We start from the raw sequence: 24,028 nt of genomic DNA, 5'->3' as shown, positions 1-24,028 counted from the left end.
AATTTGCATGAAACTTTGGTGAATTGTTTATACCTATTGACGTGAGCTCCCTTTCAATTTTTATAAATTTTAGAATTTACGTTTCTGAGTTGTAGGATTTTTTTCATAAAAAAGGATTTTCCAGTTTTCAGACAATAACTCAAAAGTGCTTTGAGCAGTTTTCATGAAACTTTGGTGACTGGTTTATATATATTGAAATAACCTCTCTTTGGTTTTTCACAAATTTCTGATATGACATTGAGGAGTTATGGAACTTTATTCTTTGAAAAAGCGACCGGTGTATCATGCACTCATGGCACAGCTCTTTATTGTCAATGTATTCATTTTCCTGTACAAGTATGTTTAGATAAAAGTTGTTAGGCCACATTTGAGTTCTCGAAGTAATTCAAAACAACTTTTAAGGTTTTGCAAGTCTACAGGTAATTTTAGGCTTTTTTATTTGAAAGAGAGCATTAAGTCAGAATTAAGGAAAGAACATTTAAAATCAACAACAAAAAAGCAAGGAAAATTTAAATATTTAAAGATATCTGGCTAAGACTTCTTGAAAATATATTGAAATAATGTTTATACATATATGGCATCTTATCAAAGGGGAATAATCATAAATTTAACTTTTAAAAAACAAATGAATTTTATAATCTACTGCAGCATGATGAAGTCAATCTTGTTCATGCTTTCAGGAATTTTGATTTTTTGCTAACTCTGAATTATATATACCATGGGAAATTCAGTTCTAAACAACTACATTTTTTTTTTTATATATTTCAGCAATACAAGTTGATAAAATTTCCAGCTTGAAAAGATTTTATGGTCGTTCATTGATTGACAGTTTTGAATGGACTGATGGCTACAATTTTAGCTTTGGATTTTGCATGGTGAATTATTCTGATCCTACTTTGCCAAGAATGCCAAAATTTTCTTCATATTTTTACAAGCAGTTGATAAAAGATCATGGTTTTGAGCCAGGATACCCAGGTGTAGGAGGAGTATCAACATCTATGGTGGCCAATGAGAACACATTTCTGTATGGAAAATTTCCTGAACATTTTAAATGGTTTACTGCAACAGCTGCATATCAGATAGAAGGTGGTTGGAATGAAGATGGTGAGTTGTTGACAATTGTAAACAAATTGAGGTGATACAACTGTGTGTATCAGTAGTTCAATTACCAGAAGTGGATAAGCTGCAAAGAGTTATGACATTTGTTTAGGCAAAAAGAAAACTTATACAAAAACATTTTAGTTATAGAACTAGATTGTTGAGTATGTATTCATATTATGTAACTAGCTGGAGATGTGAAAAAAGTCCTTTCTTTGATGAACTTTCAAGTTTAAAAAGTTATTGTTTGGAATCATGTTAGTCCAAATAATTCTGAAGTCTTGAAAGGTTAATTAAAATTTTTGCTCTGACACCTGAGTTTCCAACTAAATATTAATGCCAAAGCCATTTTTTTGTCTGGACTTTGAGAGAGAATTTTCAGCAGAGCTTTGAGATCCAATTTTGCCATGAAATCTTCATTGAAGGCTGTAGACTGTTGCATATAAACCTTTTGTGTGCTTGTTGGTTAACAATATTTCCAGAAATATCCAAAAGTAATGATAAAATAAGTTACAATTCCATTTGAGATGTGCAATTACCTACTTTATTTTTAAAATGGTTTCCCTGATTTCTCTTGATCCTTCACTTTTGTACAGTATAAAATATCAAACTCCGTAAAATTTGATGGACCCAAATTTCTAGAATGTTCAATATATGAGCTGTGTAGGATATATAGAAATCAACCTTATGCAAAAGAATATCAATACATCTGTTAACCTTTTTCGGATAGAAAAAATCTCTATGCAAAGTCTGTAACTGTTTGAAAATTGATTTGCTATTAGAACCCTACAAAACGGACCAAAATTCATCTTTTATTTCGTATTTGAATGTTCCAAAATCAATCAAAGTCTTATAAATGTACATGTATACATGCACTTGCATAAGGTCGATTTCTATCGGACGCAGCTCATATATTATCAAGAAATTCAGGTCCGTCAAATTTTAAGATATAAATTACAATATTCATGACACCAAGGGCAAAAAAATAAAAGTAGCCTTTCAAGACATCAAATTTATTTGGACTATAGTCCTTTTTCTCTTATACTTTAAATTTTGTGCTATAACTGTTTTTATGTTGTTCTGGTTTGTTTCATTTTGCTTTGACATTTTTCCTAGATTTGGGTATAGTTATGTTTTAAATATTAACTCAGGGTATTTTTGTGAAAGTATTTTTCTTATTTTTACAAGCAATCTAAAAATAAATTAAAGCAAGGTTTAGCATAAGAGAGTTGAAGTGACTCAAAACTTTTTAAAAACAATGCACATGGTTTTTGGTTCAGAACTGATTTTATTGTACAAATACTACAATTGGTATTAAACTCAATATGTGGTTGAAACATTTTAGGTACAGGTGAAAGTTTATGGGATTACATATCTCATCTGGGTATAGTAAAGAACAAGGACACAGGAGATATAGCTTGTGACAGTTACCATAGATATAATGAAGATATACAACTTCTGTCTGACCTGAAGGTAATTACAGTTACCATAGATATAATGAATATATACAACTTCTGTCTGATCTAAAGGTATTTACAGTTACCATAGATATAATGAAGATATACAACTTCTGTCTGATCTAAAGGTAATTACAGTTACCATAGATATAATGAAGATATACAACTTCTGTCTGATCTAAAGGTATTTACAGTTACCATATATATAATGAAGATATACAACTTCTGTCTGATCCAAAGGTATTTACAGTTACCATAGATATAATGAAGATAGACAACTTCTGTCTGAACTAAAGGTTGTTACAGTTACCATAGATATACTGAAGATATACAACTTTTGTCTGACCTGAAGGTAATTACAGTTACCATAGATATAATGAAGATAGACAACTTCTGTCTGAACTAAAGGTTGTTACAGTTACCATAGATATACTGAAGATATACAACTTTTGTCTGATCTAAAGGTAATTACAGTTACCATAGATATAATGAAGATATACAACTTCTGAAGGTAATTACAGTTATCATAGATATAATGAAGATATACAACTTTTGTCTGACCTGAAGGTAATTACAGTTACCATAGATATAATGAAGCTTTACAACTTCTGTCTGACCTGAAGGTATTTACAATTACCATAGATATAATGAAGATAGACAACTTCTGTCTGAACTAAAGGTTGTTACAGTTACCATAGATATAATTAAGATAGACAACTTCTGTCTGAACTAAAGGTGATTACAGTTACCAAAGATATATTGAAGATAGACAACTTCTGTGTGAACTTCAGGTAATTACAGTTACTATAGATATAAAGCAGATATATAACTTCTGTCTGTCTCAGGGCTGTTCCAGAAATACTATGCCCCCCCCCCCCCCTAGGGACGGCACTTTATTTTGACTGCCACCACCCACAGAAGTAAAAATAAATTAGAACAGCACTCTCTTTGCATTTTGGTATTTCAAATACAACCACCCACATAAAATTAAAAGAAAATTGCCTTCCCTGGGGGGGGACATAGTATTTTCTGGAACAGCCCTGATCTAAAGGTAATTACAGTTGCCATTGATATAATGCAGATATATAACTTCTCTCTGATCTAAAGGTAATTACAGTTGCCATAGATATAATGAAGATATACAACTTCTGTCTGACCTGAAGGTAATTACAGTTACCATAGATATAATGAAGATAGACCACTTCTGTCTGAACTAAAGGTTGTTACAGTTACCATAGATATAATGAAGCTTTACAACTTCTGTCTGACCTGAAGGTAAATACAGTTACCATAGATATAATGAAGATAGACAACTTCTGTCTGAACTAAATCTTGTTACAGTTACCATAGATATAATGAAGATATACAACTTCTGTCTGATCTAAAGGTATTTACAGTTACCATAGATATACAACTTCTGTCTGATCTAAAGGTATTTACAGTTACCATAGATATAATGAAGATATACAACTTTTGTCTGACCTGAAGGTAATTACAGTTACCATAGATATAATGAAGATATACAACTTCTGTCTGACCTGAAGGTAATTACAATTGCCATAGATATAATGAAGATATACAACTTCTGTCTGATCTGAAGGTAATTACAGTTATCATAGATATAATGAAGATATACAACTTTTGTCTGACCTGAAGGTAATTACAGTTACCATAGATATAATGAAGCTTTACAACTTCTGTCTGACCTGAAGGTATTTACAATTACCATAGATATAATGAAGATATACAACTTCTGTCTGAACTAAAGGTTGTTACAGTTACCATAGATGTAATTAAGATAGACAACTTCTGTCAAACTAAAGGTGATTACAGTTACCATAGATATAATGAAGATAGACAACTACTGTCTGAACTAAATCTTGTTACAGTTACCATAGATATAATGAAGATATACAACTTCTGTCTGATCTAAAGGTATTTACAGTTACCATAGATATAATGAAGATATACAACTTCTGTCAGATCTGAAGGTAATTACAGTTATCATAGATATAATGAAGATATACAACTTTTGTCTGACCTGAAGGTAATTACAGTTACCATAGATATAATGAAGCTTTACAACTTCTGTCTGACCTGAAGGTATTTACAATTACCATAGATATAATGAAGATATACAACTTCTGTCTGAACTAAAGGTTGTTACAGTTACCATAGATATAATTAAGATAGACAACTTCTGTCAAACTAAAGGTGATTACAGTTACCATAGATATAATGAAGATAGACAACTTCTGTCTGACCTGAAGGTATTTACAATTACCATAGATATAATGAAGATAGACAACTTCTGTCTGAACTAAAGGTTGTTACAGTTACCATAGATATAATTAAGATAGACAACTTCTGTCTGAACTAAAGGTGATTACAGTTACCATAGATATAATGAAGATAGACAACTTCTGTGTGAACTTCAGGTAATTACAGTTACTATAGATATAAAGCAGATATATAACTTCTGTCTGTCTCAGGGCTGTTCCAGAAAATACTATGCCCCCCCCCCCTAGGGACGGCACTTTATTTTGACTGCCACCACCCACAGAAGTAAAAATAAATTAGAACAGCACTCCCTTTGCATTTTGGTATTTCAAATACAACCACCCACATAAAATTAAAAGAAAATTGCCTTCCCTGGGGGGGACATAGTATTTTCTGGAACAGCCCTGATCTAAAGGTAATTACAGTTGCCATAGATATAATGCAGATATATTACTTCTCTCTGATCTAAAGGTAATTACAGTTGCCATAGATATAATGAAGATATACAACTTCTGTCTGAACTTAAGGTAATTACAGTTACCATAGATATAATGAAGATAGACAACTTCTGTCTGAACTAAAGGTAATTATAGTTACCATAGATATAATGAAGATATACAACTTCTGTCTGAACTTCAGGTAATTATAGTTACCATTTTATATGAAGATATAAAACTTCTTTCTGATCTAAAGGTTATTACAGTTGCCACATATGTAATGAAGATATTCAACTTCTGTAAAAAATATAATAGTTTGACTTAGTCCATCTTGTTAATTTTGTTTTAGATTGTCCATCTTCTTAATTTTGTTTTAGATTTCTCTTGACTTTTCCCTGATCAAACAATACTCAGATTTCACCTTGAACTCATCACGTGTATCGATTTACAGAAAATCAATAAAATAATCAGCTGATTGCAATTTCTGCACAAAGAGATCGTAAATTATCAGCTGCTAACCTAAAAGCACTTATCATGTTCTCATATAAGTATGAAGCGCTTTTACAAATAACAGTCCACAAACAAGATTAAAAAAAACTGAAGATTAAGATGTTTGTTTTAGCTTTACCTTTCACATATCCTTGGAAGGTGTAACAGCAAACGATAACAATACTGCATGTAAATTTGGTGCACTTTTAGTTCAATACAATGTCTATTTCAGGTATCAGCTTATAGATTTTCTATAGCTTGGACTAGAATATTCCCCAATGGTAGTGATCTAATACCAAACCAGCCAGGAATAGATTATTACAATAGACTTATAGATGGGTTGCTGGCAGCAGGTATCACACCAATGGTAACACTGTATCATTTTGATATCCCACTTGAACTAGAGAGAATTGGAGGATGGGCAAATGAAAATACAATCCAGCATTTCAAGCGTTATGCTGATGTCTGCTTTAAGAAGTTTGGAAATAAGGTTTGTAGCCCTACATTAAATGCTGTTTTTAAATTAAGATTGCACTATTAGTAACAACTTCTGTGTCAAGAGGCATGCATGCGCAGTATCTACGAAAGTTCTGTTTGGAGCTGAAAACTGAAAAGCTGTACAAATGTGTTAAGATTGAAAACATCAATGTAAAAATATGTTTTTTATCAGTTTCAGGACTCCATTGAATGTAATTTAGAGCATAAACCCTATTGTTTTTATGCGCCTGTCTAAGACGGGACGTTTATGGTATACAGTTGTCCATCCGAAGTCAACACTTCGGACAATAACTCAAAAATGCTATCACCAACTTTCATGAAACTTTGGTGAATTATTTATATCTATTGACGCAAGCTCCCTTTCAATTTTTATAAATTTAAGATTTTACGGTTCCCAGTTATGGGATTTTATTCATAAAAAATGGGTGATTTTCCAGTTTTCTGGCTTTAACTCAAAAATGCTTTGAGTAATTTTCATGAAACTTTGGTGAATTGTTCATATATTGACATAAGTTCCCTTTCGATTTAAAAAATTTTCTGATTTTATGTTTTGGATAATTGGGACTTTATTCTGAAAAAAGGTGGGATTTTCTAGTTTTCGGACAATAACATAAAAATGCTTTTTTGGTGACATGTTTATACCTATTGAAATAAGCTCCCTTTTTTTTTTTTTTATAAATTTCTGATATGACATAATGCGGGGTTATGGAATTTTATTATTTAAAAAATGTTGAAAATCATAGTATTTCTAGTTGATCATATAAATTCAGTTAAAGCTTATATATGAGCTAAAAGGACAATTGGTGTATCATGCTCTCATGGTGCAGCTCTTTATTGTCTTCTGTTAGACCAGAGCTCATTCATTATGCAATAATGTTTACTCATGTCACAAGCAATGACATAGACCTTCTAGAAGCACATGTGTACATATACAAAATTAAATTCCGTGTGGTGAACCAACGCCTGTGAAATCGTTTTGGTAGAGTCCCTGAAGTGGATACCTTGGTATGCCGGGTTGTCAAATCATGCAAATGAATGCAATCCTTAAATAATAATTAAAATTGACAACAACACTTCAAAAGATCTGCAATTTTATTATCTATGTCTACATGTTTCGCCTGCAAGGCAGGCTTCATCAGGACAATTTTTATACAGAATTTAATCCCTGAAGTACTCAAAGTGGTGCAAGAAATTTGACGTCGTCATGGTGAGAGAAACAATGAAAAGTGAAAGTAGCAATACAGAGTTATAAATAGATAAGATAAATATAGAAAATTAAAGTTTGTTTACAATGTAACTTGAGTTTGTTTTACTATTATATGATACATGAAATTGTTCTAATGGCTTGGTATCTAATTGGACGAACTTCCCATGGTTCCTACCACTTCGCAAGGCTTCTCTTCCAACCTGGCCATTGTTGGAGGTTACTACTTCCTGGCGCGTCGGCAACACATAGGAAGATTATGGTCGCCGCTATGTAAAATAAAATTGTCAAAAAATGTTCCCTTGTTAATTATTTGGTGACTCTCTATAATTTTTGGATCGTCTGCAGTAGTTGGTCTGTTTAATAGCATGGTTGTGAATTCCTAGTTCATTTAAGATCGGCGCCCGTGGTACGTTTTTTTTCTGCTAACAGTTATATCTATATGTTAAGGTGGTATCGGATTTCTTGGTCATCTTGGTTCAGTTGTTATTTCGTCGCAAGTATGGAATATTCCTTGGTCCATGTATATGCTGGTGGCCTGTAGATTGGCGCGTGTAGCAAGGCGGTTCCTTTCGGATGCAGGGGTTCACGATTAAATAATAAATTAAATTCCGTGTGGTGAACCAACGCCTGTGAAATCGTTTTGGTAGAGTCCCTGAAGTGGATACCTTGGTATGCCGGGTTGTCAAATCATGCAAATGAATGCAATCCTTAAATAATAATTAAAATTGACAACAACACTTCAAAAGATCTGCAATTTTATTATCTATGTCTACATGTTTCGCCTGCAAGGCAGGCTTCATCAGGACAATTTTTATACAGAATTTAATCCCTGAAGTACTCAAAGTGGTGCAAGAAATTTGACGTCGTCATGGTGAGAGAAACAATGAAAAGTGAAAGTAGCAATACAGAGTTATAAATAGATAAGATAAATATAGAAAATTAAAGTTTGTTTACAATGTAACTTGAGTTTGTTTTACTATTATATGATACATGAAATTGTTCTAATGGCTTGGTATCTAATTGGACGAACTTCCCATGGTTCCTACCACTTCGCAAGGCTTCTCTTCCAACCTGGCCATTGTTGGAGGTTACTACTTCCTGGCGCGTCGGCAACACATAGGAAGATTATGGTCGCCGCTATGTAAAATAAAATTGTCAAAAAATGTTCCCTTGTTAATTATTTGGTGACTCTCTATAATTTTTGGATCGTCTGCAGTAGTTGGTCTGTTTAATAGCATGGTTGTGAATTCCTAGTTCATTTAAGATCGGCGCCCGTGGTACGTTTTTTTTCTGCTAACAGTTATATCTATATGTTAAGGTGGTATCGGATTTCTTGGTCATCTTGGTTCAGTTGTTATTTCGTCGCAAGTATGGAATATTCCTTGGTCCATGTATATGCTGGTGGCCTGTAGATTGGCGCGTGTAGCAAGGCGGTTCCTTTCGGATGCAGGGGTTCACGATTAAATAATAAATTAAATTCCGTGTGGTGAACCAACGCCTGTGAAATCGTTTTGGTAGAGTCCCTGAAGTGGATACCTTGGTATGCCGGGTTGTCAAACGCACCACGGGCGCCGATCTTAAATGAACTAGGAATTCACAACCATGCTATTAAACAGACCAACTACTGCAGACGATCCAAAAATTATAGAGAGTCACCAAATAATTAACAAGGGAACATTTTTTGACAATTTTATTTTACATAGCGGCGACCATAATCTTCCTATGTGTTGCCGACGCGCCAGGAAGTAGTAACCTCCAACAATGGCCAGGTTGGAAGAGAAGCCTTGCGAAGTGGTAGGAACCATGGGAAGTTCGTCCAATTAGATACCAAGCCATTAGAACAATTTCATGTATCATATAATAGTAAAACAAACTCAAGTTACATTGTAAACAAACTTTAATTTTCTATATTTATCTTATCTATTTATAACTCTGTATTGCTACTTTCACTTTTCATTGTTTCTCTCACCATGACGACGTCAAATTTCTTGCACCACTTTGAGTACTTCAGGGATTAAATTCTGTATAAAAATTGTCCTGATGAAGCCTGCCTTGCAGGCGAAACATGTAGACATAGATAATAAAATTGCAGATCTTTTGAAGTGTTGTTGTCAATTTTAATTATTATTTAAGGATTGCATTCATTTGCATGATTTGACAACCCGGCATACCAAGGTATCCACTTCAGGGACTCTACCAAAACGATTTCACAGGCGTTGGTTCACCACACGGAATTTAATTTATTATTTAATCGTGAACCCCTGCATCCGAAAGGAACCGCCTTGCTACACGCGCCAATCTACAGGCCACCAGCATATACATGGACCAAGGAATATTCCATACTTGCGACGAAATAACAACTGAACCAAGATGACCAAGAAATCCGATACCACCTTAACATATAGATATAACTGTTAGCAGAAAAAAAACGTACCACGGGCGCCGATCTTAAATGAACTAGGAATTCACAACCATGCTATTAAACAGACCAACTACTGCAGACGATCCAAAAATTATAGAGAGTCACCAAATAATTAACAAGGGAACATTTTTTGACAATTTTATTTTACATAGCGGCGACCATAATCTTCCTATGTGTTGCCGACGCGCCAGGAAGTAGTAACCTCCAACAATGGCCAGGTTGGAAGAGAAGCCTTGCGAAGTGGTAGGAACCATGGGAAGTTCGTCCAATTAGATACCAAGCCATTAGAACAATTTCATGTATCATATAATAGTAAAACAAACTCAAGTTACATTGTAAACAAACTTTAATTTTCTATATTTATCTTATCTATTTATAACTCTGTATTGCTACTTTCACTTTTCATTGTTTCTCTCACCATGACGACGTCAAATTTCTTGCACCACTTTGAGTACTTCAGGGATTAAATTCTGTATAAAAATTGTCCTGATGAAGCCTGCCTTGCAGGCGAAACATGTAGACATAGATAATAAAATTGCAGATCTTTTGAAGTGTTGTTGTCAATTTTAATTATTATTTAAGGATTGCATTCATTTGCATGATTTGACAACCCGGCATACCAAGGTATCCACTTCAGGGACTCTACCAAAACGATTTCACAGGCGTTGGTTCACCACACGGAATTTAATTTATTATTTAATCGTGAACCCCTGCATCCGAAAGGAACCGCCTTGCTACACGCGCCAATCTACAGGCCACCAGCATATACATGGACCAAGGAATATTCCATACTTGCGACGAAATAACAACTGAACCAAGATGACCAAGAAATCCGATACCACCTTAACATATAGATATAACTGTTAGCAGAAAAAAAACGTACCACGGGCGCCGATCTTAAATGAACTAGGAATTCACAACCATGCTATTAAACAGACCAACTACTGCAGACGATCCAAAAATTATAGAGAGTCACCAAATAATTAACAAGGGAACATTTTTTGACAATTTTATTTTACATAGCGGCGACCATAATCTTCCTATGTGTTGCCGACGCGCCAGGAAGTAGTAACCTCCAACAATGGCCAGGTTGGAAGAGAAGCCTTGCGAAGTGGTAGGAACCATGGGAAGTTCGTCCAATTAGATACCAAGCCATTAGAACAATTTCATGTATCATATAATAGTAAAACAAACTCAAGTTACATTGTAAACAAACTTTAATTTTCTATATTTATCTTATCTATTTATAACTCTGTATTGCTACTTTCACTTTTCATTGTTTCTCTCACCATGACGACGTCAAATTTCTTGCACCACTTTGAGTACTTCAGGGATTAAATTCTGTATAAAAATTGTCCTGATGAAGCCTGCCTTGCAGGCGAAACATGTAGACATAGATAATAAAATTGCAGATCTTTTGAAGTGTTGTTGTCAATTTTAATTATTAATATACAAAATTAGTTTAAATAACTTTAACTTCTTTTTAATATTTGATAGTATTCATTTCATTTGCCTGACATGCTCTTTTTTTCTGATGATTTTTGATAATCAATTAGTAGAATCATCAGATTTTTAAAAGTTAATATGTAAACTTGTGAGAATTTCTATTTTAAGTTGATGATACAGGAAAGGGATAATTGATTGTTCTAATAGAACTTATTTAAAATTTCTCACAAATTTTGAATGTTATCCCCTGAAAACCAGTTTATAGATGAATACATAATTGATCAATATTCAAAAAATGATTGGTGTAATGTATGCAATACATTTTTTATGCTTGTTGTAGCAGTTTGTATGTCTTATCTTATTTTGTTTTGTCATTTCTATGTTTGATTCTGTGTTGTGTACCCTCTATTGGGTCTTTCTACTGACCACATTTGCTTATAGTGAATTCTCCTGTAAAATTGGATTTTCCATGCTTATCTCATATTTTCAATTACAAATTACTTTGATCATGAATCTCTATTTTCGGCAAATTTCTCAATGTTGTATGTCTACCATAACTCCATTTTGTTTTGATGCGAATGTTTTATTATTAAATAGACCTTGATAGTTGATAAATTATGGTGAAAAGTACAATAGATCTACTTTATGTAAATGTAGGTGAAGTATTGGTTTACAATGAACGAACCAATGCAGCAGACAACGAATCTGACAGCACCTGGACAACCACACACCTATGTTCTAGCTCGTAATATGTTGTTAGCTCATGCAGAAGCCTATCACTTATACAATGACACCTACAGAGCATCACAAAACGGTAAGAATTTTGTCTATGTTGTTGTTTGAGAAATTGGTAAGGGCTGTTCCAGTAATGTGTTAGATACACAAGGAAGGCATTGTTAAAATGCAATAATGTAATAGAAAAACTTTGATGACAGTGAACCAACTTATTTCACGGATACTTTAGTTTGCCCTTTATAGCACACTTTGTGGCGATTTAATATTAGATTTTCAAATTTATTTGATGTAGTTGATTAAGGAAAGATTCAAGTTTTACATATTCACAGCAATTTATATACATGTTATTTTCCTACTTGCTAAAGTCAGTTGGTTTACTATAGTTTAAGTTGCTTACATCGGTGGTTTATTTGTTTTTTTTAAAAATCATGTCAATTACTTTATAACATGTTTTATTTTCTGCCACGTTTTTTAAAAACAAAAACATTGCAAAAAAGATCTGAACTTGCAGTATTCAGCTATAGGTTAAGAATATCTTGTTTATAACTCCCCTTTGACCAGCAATGAAAACTTCATGCTATTTAGCATATACTTTTTTATTTTTAATAAAAGTTATTTCATCTTCCACACTGAAAAAGTTGATTTCTTTGAATTAAGAATGTGCTTAAATGGGTATGTACATTTAAGTGATTAGAAATGCTCTATGAATGCTCTATGAATGAGTAACTTTTGTAAAATTTATTATTTATGTCCTTATTGGTAATTTGTTACAAATTTATTTTGAGGTTAGAGCAAATGATCAGTTATACATCATATCTATCCCTATATATTTTCAATAAAATGCTTCAAGGGGGAATATGAAATTTTGATATACGAGGGGATGGATATATGTTGTTTTAATTTAACTGTTTGAATTGATTTTAGGACAGGTATCTATTGTACTAAACTCTGCATGGTATGAGCCTAAGAGTCCTAGTGATCCCAGAGATATAGAAGCAGCAGAAACAGCTTTACAGTTCCGGCTGGGTTGGTTTGCTCATCCTATCTATGTAAATGGTGACTATCCAGACATAATGAAAGAAAGAAATAAAATGAATATACAGAAAAATATAGTTACAATGGTACTTCAAGATTTTACCCATGAACAGAAAGTCAAAATTTATGGTATGTCATTTTCATAGATTATGAAATTCGTATGTCCTTTGATAGAAGAAGAAAGTCATATTACCAACTTTCCCTATTCAAGTTCAAGTTTCTTCTTTATATTAGATTTGCAGTGTTTGCTCACTTTTGATGTTAGTCTTATATTGATACCTGTGAGATGTGCTCACAACTTATAATTTCTGTTTAGTAATAAGGAGATACTGGATGCTTGCCAATGAGAGAACTATCCATTTAAGTTCAAAAGGGCAAAGATGGTAACAATTGCAGGTAATCATACAGATTTAAGCAATAAGCAAAACCCATACCACATTATAAGCTATAAAGGGACCGAAATGATGAAATAAGAATTCAAAGCGGCATGATTAATACTACAGCAATAAATGAAAAGACATTATGGCAGATAGCAACTAACTACAACCACTGGATTACTGTCCTGGATTGGGACAGTAATAAATAAGAACAAACTACAAATCATTTTGAAAGGGCATAACTCATCATAATAGTACTAATCTAAAAATCAAATAACAAAAAGACAAAAGACACAAAGTATCAATCTAAGAGTACTTAAAGCTACTAAAAGCTAGTTCAAAGCCCAATTTCAGCTGATAAATATACCATGTTATCACTGATTAGAATATTAATCAGTACACCTCTAATGGATTTAGTGTGAAGACATCATAAGAAGTTTTAGAAAAGCATGATCTTGTGTAAAGATAAAATATTAAGCATGGACAGAAAATCGGACAATATGTAAAATTCATTGGATAGCAGGACATGCCTAGTTATGTATTTAACTATTGGAAATAAAATCAATAAATATTGATCAAGAACATATTCAAATATCCTACTGCAATATTAAATTGATAACCTTAAAGAATAAGATTTTCCCAGAGGACCAATAAGTAGTCTAGTTCATTATAAGCTCTATAAATAACATTATTGTAAAATTAAGAATGTGATACTTTATGATTTCTATTCAAAACTTATAAATCCAAGAGAAACTGACACATGAAAATCCTATCATAAAAAACAATAGAAAGATGAAAACACTACATAAAAAACTAGACTGAGTAACAATAACCCAAACGAAACCTCTAGGTGATCAAGGGTAAGCAGATCTTGCTCTGCATTGAGGCAGCCCTCTTATTTTTGATTATGTAAGTAAATGTTATCTAGGTGTTAGCTGTTGGAATGTTATATGAATCTCAATGCTTTATCTAGGTGGCAGCTATTGGAATGTTATATAAATCTCAATGCTCTTCCTAGGTGGTAGCTGTTGGAATATTATATGAATCTTGATGCTTTATCTAGATGTTTAGCTGTTGGAATGTTATTTGAATTTCAATGCTTTATCTACAAATATAGACATTTAACTGTTGTAATGTTGTATGAATCTCAATGCTTTATCTAGGTGTTTCACTGCTGGAATGTTATATCAATCACCAAGTTTTCTGTAGGAGGTTAGCTGTTGTAATGTCATATGAATCTCAATGCTTTATATACTAGGTGTTAACTGTTGGAATGTCATATGAATCTCAATGCTTTATCTAGATGTTTAGCTGTTGGAATGTTATTTGAATTTCAATGCTTTATCTAGGTGGCAGCTGTTGGAATGTTATGTAAATCTCAATGCTTTTCCTAGATGGTAGCTGTTGGAATATTATGTGAATCTCAATGCTTTATCTAGATGTTTAGCTGTTGGAATGTTATTTGAATTTCAATGCTTTATCAACAAATGTAGGCATTTAACTGTTCTAATGTTATATGAATCTCAATGCTTTATCTAGGTGTTTGAATGCTGGAATATTATATCAAATACCAAGTTTTCTCTGGGTGTATTACTGTTGGAATGTATATGACATTCCAACAGTAATACACAGAATCTTAGTGCTTTATCTAGGTGTTTAACTGTTGGAATGTCATATGAATCTCAGTGCTTTATCTAGGTGTTTAACTGTTGGAATGTCATATGAATCTCAATGCTTTATCTAGGTGTTCAGCATAAGGAATGTTATATGAATCTCAGTGCTTTATCTAGGTGTTTAACTGTTGGAATGTCATATGAATCTCAGTGCTTTATCTAGGTGTTTAACTGCTGGAATGTCATATGAATCTCAATGCTTTATCTAGGTGTTCAGCATAAGGAATGTTATATGAATCTCGATGCTTTATCTAGGTGTTTAACTGTTGGAAGTTATATCAATTTCATTTGCTTTATCTAGATGTCTACCAGTTAGTAGGAATATCTATTATATCAGTCATTCAAATACAGATGCATAACCAGTTATTTGACAATACAAGGTATAATTAGTCTCTATATCATTTCAGGAACGTCTGACTTTTTCAGTGTTAACATGTATAGTTCCCACCTGGCATCACCAGTAGGAGATATAGAACCTAAGACAGATTATGACAAAGACATGGGTGTACGTCGGGAATATGATCCAAAGTGGGATAAGTAAGTTTATAATTATATTCATTTTATTCTAAACATAGATTTTATAGAAATATGTGATAGAAAAGACACAAATAAAAATTCCAATTCTGAGATGAAGAATTATGATGTTGGTCATTTTGCTAATTTTGTTTTGTAGCTAAAGTCATTAATTAGCATTCAGGAAAAGTAAATTTTCAAATCTTCTCTGAAACAACTAGGCCAGTTCAAACCAAGCTTGGCCTGAATCACGTAAAGGGTTTGTGGTTACAAACATGAATCCATTGAAGATGCCTTTCAACATATTAAAATCATTATTATGCATTGATGCAAGATGGGGGATACAGACTGTGACCTGATAAACGCTTGTTTTCATGTTTATTCATTGAATGGCTTAATTTGATTATTAAAATAAATGTTGATCAAGCACTCTCAGACTTAGTTCTATGGTAGACCCTGACCTTAAATCAAGTAATGAAATATTTAGACAAAGGATTAAGTAATTTTTCGCAATGAGTAAGTTACCAAAGGTAATAAATAAATCAAAGACTTCGTTTTTGAAAGTAACAGTTAAAATTACATCAAAACTAATTTTCTTCCAACTGGTAAGTTGTAATTTATCTTCCTTTATAAAGATTGGAGATATGATATGACTGCCAATGAGACAACTATCCACCAAAGTTCAAATGACATGGATATAAGCAATTATAGGCAACCGTATGGCCATTGACATAACAGAGACTATCAAAGATCTGCCATTGACATAACAGAGACTATCAAAGATCTGCCATAGACATAACAGAGACTATCAAAGATCTGCCATAGACATAACAGAGACTATCAAAGATCTGCCATTGACATAACAGAGACTATCAAAGATCTGTCATTGACATAACAGAGATTATCAAAGATCTGCCATTGACATAACAGAGACTATCAAAGATCTGCCATTGACAAAACAGAGACTATCAAAGATCTGCCATTGACATAACAGAGACTATCAAAGATCTGCCATTGACATAACAGAGACTATCAAAGATCTGCCATTGACATAACAGAGACTATCAAAGATCTGTCATGGACATAACAGAGACTATCAAAGATCTGTCATTGACATAATATTTGACTTTATTATATTGATTGTCATAGATTGCAACTTTTGTATCACCCATAGTAAGAATTATTTTTGTTATAGAACTTGCCTTGATGGCTTCAGAGTGACTCCTTGGGGACTACGAAAACTCCTTAACTGGATTAAATACAAATATAATGTACCTGTTATGATAACTGAGAATGGAATGTGCGATGATGGAAATCTACATGATATCAGAAGAATCAATTTCCTCAGGGCTTATACAAATGAAGTTCTTAAAGGTATTATCAGACTTTTTCTTTTTTGCTGCAGCATGAGTATGAATATGTATTGTTTATATTTAAAACAGAATTGCAATTTTATATAATTACTTTATTTTAGTACATAGGTACAAGAATAAATGTAAGCTGTACCCATCTACTCTGATGATAACTCAATAACATACTTATTTCATACTATTTTTCTGCCATTGTATTATTTGTCAACTGAAACTTCACATCTATTTTTATTTTGGGGTCATGAAGCTCTGACTTTATAACTTCAATCTAAATCTTGACTTTAATAGTCTTTAATACTATTTTTTTCTGTAGGGGGAAGGGGAATCATAGGCCCTGGTATCCTCCTAAGACTGAGGGATTAAGCCCAAGGTCCAGATATAGGTTGAAGACCCATTACACATATTGAGTCCTGAAATTAGAAAGAAAAAATGTAATAATACAATTAGATTCAGCCCATTTGCTATTCAATTCGTGAGTTTTTTCATTTGGTTTTGTTTGTTGATTGTTTTTCATTGCATTGAATAACTTTCTGATGATTTCCCAATAATTCCTGTAGCCATGTCTGGCCTTCAATCTGACGTCATGCTTCCTATTATTTGTGTATTATGATGTAAGATTTGTGTATTTTTCAGCTATCACAATTGACAAATGTGATGTTATTGGATATTCTGTTTGGTCAATGATGGACAATTTTGAATGGATTGAAGGATATTATCCAAAATTTGGTATGGTCCAAGTAAATTTTAGTAGCCCTGAAAGAACAAGAACACCAAAAGACTCTTTTCAGTTTTACAAACAACTTGTAACAGAGAATGGCTATATTCCTGGTTACCGTGGTGATGGAGGACGTGGGACAGCACCATCATATGAAGATGAGTTTTACTATGGTGTTTTCCCAGATGATTTTGAATGGAGTTCAGCTACATCTGCATATCAGATAGAAGGAGGCTGGGATGAAGGGGGTAATGATACCAATTTCCATGCTATTCTTATGATTTTTGTCTCGCTGCAATGAAAGTCGCAGAAAACAAGACATAGGGATTGCTTTTCTGGCGACTACGGCTCCGACTCCGGCGTCAACAATTATTAAGTTTTCTGCTTAAGTCAGTTTGATAAGAACTACTTGAATTGTGACAGATTAATGATATTGTGTATAAAGTTGCATTACTAACAGAACATATCAGTTTGTCAACCATTTCGAGGCCCTGCCCACAAGATCATTGTCCAGCGACTTTGAATTAATAAGCAATGTTTCTATCCCTCAGATTGACTTTTTCTGAATTTTATGTGGACATGCTAGAATATCTCGGTGTCAACAGTTTATTCTGGAATAAACTATTACCCTGTTATATAAATAATGCTTAAAAAAAACAAAAGATCTTAAAGAAGGTTTCTGATAATAGAATGTAATTGTCACTGATGTCCCATGCCAGTCAAGTTTTACATTGAGATTTTAGTTTTAGTTTTTATCACTTTATTTATCAAATTTTATTTGTGACAAAATTAGTCTATTATTTCATATGTGACGTTTATTTTAACAAATTAATAACAACAGAAAAATAAATGTGAGTGGAAAATGTCTCTAATCACAAGTAACATACAGGTTGACATTGGATGACTTTTAAACATTTTATACTGAGCATTAGTTTGTAGAAATAAATATGATAATTGTATTTCAGCTTAGATCTGTCTCATTTAAATTTTTTTTTTGGGAAAACCTCTTTTTGGTATAGGTAGAGGTGCTAGTATTTGGGATGACTTCACTCATATGGGAAACAGAATAGTTAACAATGCTACTGGTGACGTGGCCTGTGATAGTTACCACAAATATAAAGATGACATCAAAATACTGAAAGAGATGGGGGTAAGTAAATTTCTAATTTTCCTATTCCGCAGATTCAGGCAATGAACATATTTTATATATATCTGCTCTGCAATGCTGAAATGTTTTGTGTTTGTATTCTTCAACAAGTACTCAGATTTAGTAAACACATTTAAAGCTCACTTGGCTCACTTGTTGTCCGTCGTCATCCATTAACTTTTACAAAAATCTTCTCCTCTGAAACAACTGGGCCAAATTTAACCAAACTTGGCCACAATCATTGTTTGGTTATCTAGTTTAAAAATGTGTCCGATGACCCTGGCTGTCAACCAAGATGGCTGACATGGCTAAAAATAGAACATGGGGTAAAATGCAAGTTTTGCCTATTATTTTGAAAACAGCTTTAAATAGAGAAAATCTAAAAGATGAAAAATTTTCAGAATGTTGAGCTCCACCTATTGTCTATTTGAGTCAAAACTATCAGACGACTTCTCATAGGAGTTATTGCCCTTTAAAGACAAATTTTACCATTTTTGAAAATTTTGCCTATTATTTCGAAAATTATAATAGATAGATAGACACTTTAAAAAGCAAAAATGATTAGCAAGACAAGATCTACAAATAAGTCAACATGACCAAAATCATCAGACGACTCCTTATTAGAGTTGTTGCCCTTTAATAAAGATTTTTACCAATTTGCATTATTGCCTAATATCTTAAAAACTATAATAGATAAAGAAAATCTTTTACAAGCCAAAATGATCTGCATGACAGGTTCTACAAATTAGTCAACATCGCCGAAATCTTCAGTTGACTCCTTATTAGAGTTATTGCCCTTTAATGATGATTTTTACCATTTTTTTTGGTATGTGCCTAATATCTTAAAAACTATAATAGATAGATAGAAACTTTCAATAGCAAAAATGATCTGCATGACAGGATCTACAAATGAGTCAACATAATCCTAATCGTTAGTCGACTACTTATTGAAGTTATTGCCCTCTAATGATGATTTTCCCCATATTTGCCTATTAACTTGAAAACTGTAATAAATTGATAGAAACTTTCAATAGCACAAATGATCAGCAAGACAATTTCTACAAATGTACCATAATGGCCAAAATCTTCAGTTGACTAGTAATTTGAGTTATTGCCTTTAAATGGTAATTTTAACAATTTTATGCATTTGTTACCTATTATCTTGAAATATAATAGATAAATAAAAACTTTAAAAAGGAAAAACTATCAGCAGGATAAGATCTACAAACATGTCAACATGACTGAAATTGGCAATTAACTCTTAATAGAGTTGTTTCCCTTTTATGATGATTTTTACTAGAAATTGGCCATTGTTGAAGATGCAGGTGAGCAACATAGGCTCTTTAGCTTTTTTTTTCAAGTCTACAATTGCAAGATTTATAATCTACACCAATGCATTACACTCTCATTTTAGAGATAAAATGTGGAATTTATTGCCATAAATTTTGATACATTGCATACTGTTTTATGAACATTTTTTGGTAAACTTTAAAGTTGTCATCTTACTGTGCATATCATAAATTAGCTATTGAGCAGGGCAGTTATAAAAAAATTGACAAAGATAAAAGAATTTATTAATTTGGTTTTTTAAATTCTATTGAAGATGAAATTCAATTTCTGATGGAATGTCCAGCATTCGAACAACTAAGACAAGTATTGTTAAATTCTGCTTTGAAAATATGTAATAATTTTTAAAATCTAAATACAGAAAACAGATTTATTTGGCTTCTTTTTTGTGAATATGTAGAACTATGAAACACTTTGGCTTTAATTTGTTATAAATGTTTTACAATAAGAAGACAACTGCTATAGTTAAATCCATATTATCATAAGCATTATCATTATTGTTTCTTTACTTATTCCTATTTATAATCATTATATGTAACATGCCCTTTATCGGACGATAATTGGTTTTATAAAGTATTTGTATTCATATCCAGTATGTAAACATGGTTAAAAAAAGCAATGTTAAGTTCTACACATTCAATGTCAGTTAAAAATGATTAACAGCAAAACAAAAAATCCTGAAAAAATAAATGTAGATTTGTAGAAAAGTTCATGTTCACCTGACCATGAAAGTGTGGAATAAGAATGGTTATTTCATGACCCTGTCACAATAACCAATTTTTTTACTTTGTTATATTTTACATTTAGCAACAAAATAAAGCTAAATGTTGTCAAAGAGAGTCCATTTGCCTCTAAAACGCAATCTGTTAAAAGAACAAAGTTCATTCAGACAGTCATCAGACAGATGATACATTCAGATTCATTTTCTCATTGAAGGAAATTCTAAATTCTTAAAAGAAAATAAAAAGGTCTTGAAAATATAGATCTTCTGTTAACAAGACTTTGAACTCCCCATTTTGTAGTATAATAAAAGCTTGCAGTTCTTTCCATTTGATAGAATTTGAAATTTTGCATGATATTCTGACAAGCAGTCTCATTTGAATTCCTGAAGGATGTACAGGGTAAATGTTGTGAAAAAAGCAATGTTAAGTCAGTATACCAATGTCAGTTAAAAAATAATAGCATCATAAAGCAATGTAAAGTTAGAATACCAATGTTAAGTTAGTAGACCAATGTTAAGTTAGTATACCAATGTCAGTTATAAAATAATAGCATCATAAAAAAAAAATAATAGCATCATAAAGCAATGTTAAGTTAGAATACCAATGTTAAGTTAGTAGACCAATGTTAAGTTAATAGTATACCAATGTCAGTTATAAAATAATAGCATCATAAAGCAATGTAAAGTTAGTATACCAATGTTAAGTTAGTAGACCAATGTTAAGTTAGTATACCAATGTCAGTTAAAAAATAATACCATCATAAAGCAATGTCAAGTTAGTATACCAATGTTAAGTTAGTAGACCAATGTTAAGTTAGTATACCAATGTTAGTTAAAAAATAATACCATCATAAAGCAAAACCAAATAAGTGTGTTTCCTGTTGTATCCCCCCAAAAAATAGGTTTGGTAGGGTACTAGGGTGGGATCTTTTTTCTTTTTTTTCTTTTCATTGATCTCATCATGAAGTTCTTTGAAATGTTGTTCAAATGTTTTTGAGGTAGAAACTGTGATGAAAGTTTGTACATCAGGTTTATGATTGCATTTTATTAACCGAACTATGGACACACTAGTTGTACAGCCGGCAATTGTTTTATAACCATTCAGGTTGCAAAAATTTGCTAATTAGACCCTGATGATTTTAGGACATTCAAAAGGAAGAACTTTTTCAGATCACCCCATAATTACCGATTTTTATTAAAAAAAAAATTATGTAAAAAAAAGTAAGGGTCAGAGTCTAAAGATAAGGGTCAGTCAAGCTACTAGAAACACACCTAATTTTGTTTGGCCTAACACAAAATCATAAAAATATAAATGCAGATTTTTTTATTACATCAATGGCTCTATGTTAGAAGCAAAAAGTTCCTTTTATTATGATTACAGATGATTTGGTCTTTATGGTTTTCATGGAATCAGACACATATGTTATATGCATTTTAGGTTAAGTCCTATCGTTTTTCAATATCCTGGTCTCGAGTATTGCCAGATGGAGAGTTGCCCAATGTCAATGAAGAAGGTATCGAATATTACAACAAACTAATAAATGGATTGCTGGATGCTGGTATAAAACCAATGATAACCATTTATCACTGGGATCTCCCTGCTGCACTTGAGAAAAACCATGGAGGATGGCTGAACTCTTCTATCACAGATTACTATGAAGCCTACGCTGGTTTATTGTTTGAAAGATTTGGTGATAGAGTAAGATGATGCAATTTAATTGTTTTTCTCTCTCTGTCTTTTTTTTTTAAAGACTTTTACTAGGGAAAAAATAAACTTCCATTTTGTGTATGCTTGATAAAACTAACTGCTAAAAAATATAAAAAAAACTATTTCTGTATTAGAAATATGTTTGGATTAAATTGATTTGATGTCATTGTTCAACCAACATAAGAATAATATTAATGCACAAAGAATTTTTGAATTTACAGTATTGTAAACATGTATTTTGTTTCATATCACATGTTATTATTTCTTCAGTGATTTTTATGACATTTATATGCTTATTCTAGGTTAAACTTTGGATTACATTTAATGAACCCTGGATAGTTGCTTGGTTAGGATATGGAGTTAACTCATTTGCTCCGGGAAAATTTGGACCTGGTACTAATACCTATGTTGTTGGCCACAATTTAATCAGAGCTCATATGAAGGCTTACAGACTGTATGAAGGGAAATATAAAGGAAAACAAAACGGTAACCAAAAATTGTTCTGTTACTTCACAAAATATTAGTACAAAAATGTAAAAGTGATACTTAATGAAAATATAAAAAATGAAAATTCAGGATATATCTTTTGTAGAAAATGTACTAGTGATATTTAAATGAAAATCTAAAAAGATTTAATTCATGATAGCTGTTGTCATAAAATTTAAGTTTTAAGATGAAAAAAAATGTACCAATGTTATATAAATAAAGCAGATGAAAGCACTGCATTTTGAATTTCCAACAATAGCAAAAGAGAGGTGGAAGATACCAAAGGGATATATATGCAAACTCAAGTTAAAGATAAACTGACTAAGCCATGGCAAACAACGGAAAATAGTCAAAACACTACAAAGAAAACTTAAGACTGAGCAAAGCTAATCCCAACAAAACTGGGGGTTAATATCAGGTGCTCTGGAAAGATAAGCAGATCCTGCTCCACCTGTGGCACCGGCCTTGTTACTCATATAAGGATAAATTAAGTAATAAGTCTAATTCAGTGATTTCACATTCGAGGAAAAGAGGACAAGATAGTGGTTATGACAATTGGAACAGATATATTCCATAACGTTCATGTACGTTTAATTTTCGAAGGAATGATTTCAACTATACCACTTGGAACCCTTGCTTTAATAGCTTTCTTGTACTGTAAGAAGAAACCCTCTACTAGGAAATTATGGTAGTAAATTCAAGCTCTGCAAATTAGTGCCAACTGGGAGACGTAGGCTGTTCTTGAATGTTGCTTCACAGAAATGGAAATTTTGCAATTGGAAATCCTTTTTGTCATTAAGTATTTTTGTCCTCATCCGACCTTAATTGTCACTTTCTAGATGTGAATCAAGATTTGAGGTACACTAA

At 32.4% G+C, this 24,028-nt stretch overlaps 1 protein-coding gene across 1 annotated transcript in view; it reads left to right on the top strand.

The window, feature by feature from the left end:
• Window positions 1–24,028, top strand: part of LOC127712470 (lactase/phlorizin hydrolase-like) — a 113,787-nt gene that overhangs the window by 11,071 nt on the left and 78,688 nt on the right. Inside the window, exons 4-14 of the mRNA XM_052218913.1 lie at window positions 769–1,104; window positions 2,444–2,571; window positions 5,994–6,251; window positions 11,992–12,148; window positions 12,994–13,233; window positions 15,562–15,691; window positions 16,863–17,041; window positions 17,671–18,000; window positions 18,772–18,902; window positions 22,406–22,666; window positions 22,978–23,161. Coding sequence (XP_052074873.1) covers window positions 769–1,104; window positions 2,444–2,571; window positions 5,994–6,251; window positions 11,992–12,148; window positions 12,994–13,233; window positions 15,562–15,691; window positions 16,863–17,041; window positions 17,671–18,000; window positions 18,772–18,902; window positions 22,406–22,666; window positions 22,978–23,161 — 2,334 coding nt within the window. The remainder of the gene's footprint in view (window positions 1–768; window positions 1,105–2,443; window positions 2,572–5,993; window positions 6,252–11,991; window positions 12,149–12,993; window positions 13,234–15,561; window positions 15,692–16,862; window positions 17,042–17,670; window positions 18,001–18,771; window positions 18,903–22,405; window positions 22,667–22,977; window positions 23,162–24,028) is intronic.

This window comes from Mytilus californianus, unplaced genomic scaffold (assembly GCF_021869535.1).
Source record: "Mytilus californianus isolate M0D057914Y unplaced genomic scaffold, xbMytCali1.0.p SCAF_8, whole genome shotgun sequence".
In the NCBI taxonomy this organism is placed as follows: domain Eukaryota; kingdom Metazoa; phylum Mollusca; class Bivalvia; order Mytilida; family Mytilidae; genus Mytilus; species Mytilus californianus.
This window is presented reverse-complemented; position numbering and strand designations above follow the sequence as displayed.